The 5,060-nt window shown below is 46.9% G+C and overlaps 1 protein-coding gene across 1 annotated transcript in view; it reads right to left on the bottom strand.

The window, feature by feature from the left end:
- Positions 1 to 5,060, bottom strand: part of SCG5 (secretogranin V) — an 85,964-nt gene that overhangs the window by 39,997 nt on the left and 40,907 nt on the right. Inside the window, exon 3 of the mRNA XM_019518962.1 lies at positions 4,105 to 4,254. Within this exon, the coding sequence (XP_019374507.1) occupies positions 4,105 to 4,254 (150 nt within the window). The remainder of the gene's footprint in view (positions 1 to 4,104; positions 4,255 to 5,060) is intronic.

The raw sequence follows: 5,060 nt of genomic DNA, 5'->3' as shown, positions 1-5,060 counted from the left end.
TCCAGAATTTGCTGTAGGCCCCCCACCCCTGTAGCCCCTTCTCCCCCTGCACCAAGTGCAGCCCTGGCCCAGGCCCCCTGCCAACAGGAAGAACCCAGTGCCGACCCCCACTCCAGACCACAGCAGCAGCCTGCCCTCACCCCATGCACAGATCTAGGGGGCAGACGACCCCCATGAGTCCCCCAAGGATATGCATAGTGGCGGGATCCACCCCCAGTCCTTGTGCCCCCCAGATGAGCCTCTCATGGCTCCGTCCCATGCCCCACCCTGCAGCACCTGCCCCAGCCCTAGCCCCACTCCTTCCCTCATTGCAGGGGCCTCCATTTTCCCCCTATGCCCCTTTCCTCCCCCTGCCCCTTTTCCCACAATAGACTTACCAGCCAGATACTGCTCTCTCCAAGCTATAGGACTCGCCACATGCATGCTGCAGCTGCATGAGTGCATGTGGCATTTACTGGTGACATTATCTGCCACATCAACCATAAAAAGCCAATTGCTGATAATGTCAATTTTCCTTTTATTAGTGCCAATACGATATGCACCAATGTATCAGTGCACTTCTACAATATAGTTTTGCGTTGTCTCCCACCTCCCTACATGCTGTGGAGGGGGGGACTTTGAGGGGCAAGGAGTGTAGCCGGGCCAGGCAGGAAGGTAGGGTAGGGGTAGAGGTAGGGGTGGGGAGGGCCCCCCCCAATCCAGGGTCAACCAGGTGGGTGTGGCAGGTGTGCTCAGTGGCCTGAGTCAGTCCCCGCTGGTGATGAGGACGTGCAGCTCCTGGCAGCGTCCTGAGGCACAGGGGCACAGCAGCCAGCTGCCTGGGCAGAGGCCCCCGCTGGGGCGCAGCTGGAGCTGCTATCAGCCAGTGATGCCATTGCCAGCCTGGCCTCCTGCATGCGATGGCCCACCTGGAGCTGGCGGGGCAGGTGCTGACCCTGGCTTCTGAAGTTGCTGGATGAGGCCAGGGGCAGGGAGTGCGGTGGGATAGGCTCCTGGCAAGGCGTCCTCCCCTGGTGATGTGTTGCTGCAGGTGCCAGGCTTCAACAAAGGCTCAGGCAGGCAGCTCATGCTGGAGTACACAGCATGGCTTCAGTCAGGGTCCTGGGGCATGAGAATGTCATCCAGCTACTGCATAAGGGGCACGGACTTGCGGGCAGCCCCCAACCAGTGGTTGTGGTTGGTGAAGGTGACCTACTGTACCCACAAGGCCTTAACCTTTATGCAACATGGGTGCACTGACCAGTTGTGCCCGTGCTCCTGCATGCAGCCTGACAGGCCCTTGTAGTTGTACACACTGGAGCGCCCACTAACATGCTAACCGGCTGAAGACCCTGGCCTCACCCCACAGTGCTACAAGGCCTGTGGTCTTCTGGGACCAGTTGTGGCCCCGGGAGATGGCGTCTGGCACTGGGGATGATGCCAGTGTGGTTCCATTGACAGCTTATTGGGCCACTGAGCCATATTCCTGGTGCTGCCAGGCCTAGGCATGTGCCTGCAGCACCCAGCCCAGGAGCATGGTGTGGGATAGGCAGGCACACTGCAATGGTGTGCCAGGCACCAGCACCGGGGGCCAGGTAGGCTGCTGCGGCTGCTGTGACTGGATGCTGTAGGCTCTGGCAAGTGCCTGCAGCACTCAGCATAGTGCAACAACATGGGACAGGTAACTGCATGGCAACGCAATGCCGAGGGAACAGAGCTGGGGTTCAGGCAGGCTGCCACAGCTGGCCTGGAGCCTCTGCTGCAACACACAGTGGTCAGAGGCTGACTGCAGATGGCCCAGGGCCCCAGTGTCTCTGCAAGCTTTTAAGGGCCTGGGACTGGGGCAGGCAAAGAGCTGTCCCAGCCCCATGGCCCTAGGGTGAGGCTGCAGGTGGCCTCCTGGTGGTAGGGGTGACTGGAAGCAAATTTGGTCGCAGTCAGCATCTATATGTGCATTACTGTGCAGTAACTACTCAGGAGTTAATCTGCTACCTGTACTTACAGGTAGAAAATTAACTTGTGATTAGAGCAAATTACTGTGTAGTAAGCATCTGCACGTGTAGACTGTGATGCTTACTGTGCAGTAATTTGCTCTACTGCACAGTAAAGCATCTCATGTAGATGTATGAATTTACAGTTCATCATTGCATTCTGGCGTATAGCTCATTCATTGTCATCATTACTAGAGATGATGGCACCAAGTGGCTGCTCTTTCGACCTACAGAAGGATACTCTATCCTCTGTAGGAGTCCTGGTATTTCTTGTTTTTCTTGTGCAAGTTGAGAGCTTTTGGGGCCAGAATCTGCCAGTGAATCTAGCTGGATCCATTATTGCCTCATTCATGTACAATGATACTTTCCCACTAAGGCAAAGTAGAGAACGCCCACAAGTTTGTGTGATGGTTTCCTTGATTACCCTGTGTAAATCAGGAGAGTATTTGCCATTCTTCTCAAAACATCCAGGAGCAGCCAAGGCACTTTGATTGTCCACTATTACTGGATACAGCCTCATGATGACATAAGAGCAATATTTGTATCTAAGTGACCATGAGGAGGCTATTCTGGTTTTATCTATGTTATGGCAGTAGCATGTTGTAGTGAGGATGGATGCAATCATGCCCTGCTCGGAGTTTGCAGGCAAGTTCCAAATCCCAAAGTGCCATGTTTGGTCCCTGGTGGTTTGGGGAGCAGCTGCTAAAGGCAAGCCCACTCTCGAGTGGACTGGACATAGGCAGGGCATGTTCAATTCATCCTCAGGAACCAATTGTTGCTGTGGTATAGACAACCCCTTCGGTCATAAAGTCCTTACTTTTTTGCTAAAATTAAGATCTTAACAATTTGTCAGTCGGCAACAGGGTAAAACTAGCTATACTAGCTGGCTAATTAGAAAACTGTCAGTAGGAAGCTAAAGACACCCAGCAAAAGCTTTCCTGTGGCCTGAATACAGAAAGCAAGAAGCTATCTTAAGCTGAGAAGTGGCTGAAAGAAACTATTTAGGCATTATCTGCCTTGTATGCCCTTGACCCAAACCACAAGAAACAGCAGGGCACGTTGCATAATCAGACTGGTACCAGTGGCCATAAAAGTCTTCAAGCACATGAAGCATGTGCACCCCACTGTGGAATGTGCATGAAAATAATCACTGGAAAGAGGATGATTTGTTTCCCATTAACCAACCCATAAACCTGTTCTCTGGTAGGCTGTATGGACAATATAGTTGTATGAACAATCCACCCTTTGGATACAAACTAGTTTTCATAACCATAAGTGGAAACACTTCTACTGAAATATTGGTAGATGTAATCTTCACTGATAATGTATCTGTGTAAAAGCAGCCTTTCATAGTAGGCAGCATTTTTCCAGGAATGCTCTCAATTTTCATATTTAGATGTATTATTTCAGCTGACTAAGCATTATTTTCCCTAGAGGAAAACAAAAGATTTCAAGAGAGCCTCAAACAATTTAACTGGAGTCCAAAAATTAATCTTGTTCTTCTAACCACTAGCAGATCTGATGGGTAAACATAAAATGCAAAAATCTGTGGAGAAAAAAATCTAAAAATAATTATTCAGAACTTGTCAGAGAAAAGATTTATTGGAAATAATGTAGATATAAACAACATATATAAATACTAAACAGGTATTTCTCATTTGTAAATTTAAAATATTTCTAGACCAAGGTATACTTTTCTATTCTTTAGTGTTTATTCCCACAGGAGCAGATGCAATTCCTACTAGGAACCAATGGGAATTTGCCTATTAATTTCAGTTCTGGAAAACTTCATGCAAGTCACCTAAAGGGAAAAAAATCAGTCCCTTAATATAAGTTGATAAATGAATGAGACAGATTCTTCTTGGAGAGTGGAGCAAGACTTCTAAAGGAACCATTACGAACCTCTTCTTTTTCCAATGTATGTGCAACGCTAATTTTTTGACTGTACTTCCTCTAACCAATATTAACATATATATTATATATAAAACAATCCAAAATAAAAATACTCCAATGCACACCCATCTCTTTTTGGGAGAAAAAATATACTTAGCTGATGTTAGTCACATTGTTTATTGCTCTACTGTAAGATGCTTAGATCCTGACATGAAAAGCAAGGTATAAGAACTAGAAGTACCTGTTTTTCCAATTGGGCAGGGATTTGGAGGGTCAGGGTATCCTTGATCTTCACTAAAATCCTTTGGTATGTGATCTCCTGTTAGCTCAGCGACTATGTTTGGGATATTGCCATAAGGACCCAAGTGCTGAAGACCTTCATGTGCACCACCTGATGAAGAGAAATTCATGCTCAGCCTTTTTAAAATGAGAAAAGTCAGATTTTGCTTTAGCTTTTCCAGGAAATCTAGGCCAATATTTTTTTTGTTTAAATAGATGATAGCCTCCAAATTCATGTTTAGGAATGTAACCTTGATGCAGTGCTAAACACCAAGTTCACAGCCCCTTTCTAAGTCAGACCACTTTGGTATCTAAGCCTGGACTTCAGAATTTAACTTCAGGAAGTCCTTTTGGAATATCTTAATCCACAGTTTTGTTCTAAATACCTAAGGGATGAGTAAAAGTATGCAGATATACAGATCTTATATTAGAGACAGTAATGGAGTTGAAAGACAATACCTACTGTATCATAGGTAACATTACTGTTCATTGCATCAAGTAAGAATTGAGAAGAGGTAAGATAGCATACATAGTGCCAAAAAGACAATGTCAGAGAAAAGAAATAGCACTCCTTTTTAGGAATTTGTTAATAAATTCAGTCATAGGAAAAAAATAAAGATATATCTTGGCTATAAGCTTATTACATGCTCGTCGGCTAAAAATACATTGTGTCCATCTCTCATTCTGAATAATAAATCTAAGTTTCATAGATTCATAGATTAAGGGTCGGAAGGGACCTAGTAGATCTTCTAGCCCGACCCCCCGCCAGGGCGGGAGAACAACAAAAAACCCCAAAAAGAGAAACGGGACTCAAATGAGTCCAGCCAGGTAGGCATCCAGCCTCTTCTTAAAGACCCCCAGGGTAGGGGCCAGCACCACTTCCCTTGGAAGTTGGTTCCAGCTCCTAGCCGCCCTAAC

The sequence above is a fragment of the Gavialis gangeticus genome, unplaced genomic scaffold (genome assembly GCF_001723915.1).
Source record: "Gavialis gangeticus isolate Ggan-Ray unplaced genomic scaffold, GavGan_comp1, whole genome shotgun sequence".
NCBI lineage: Eukaryota > Metazoa > Chordata > Crocodylia > Gavialidae > Gavialis > Gavialis gangeticus.
Note: the sequence above shows the minus strand (reverse complement) of the source record. Positions and strands in the feature narration are given on the sequence as shown.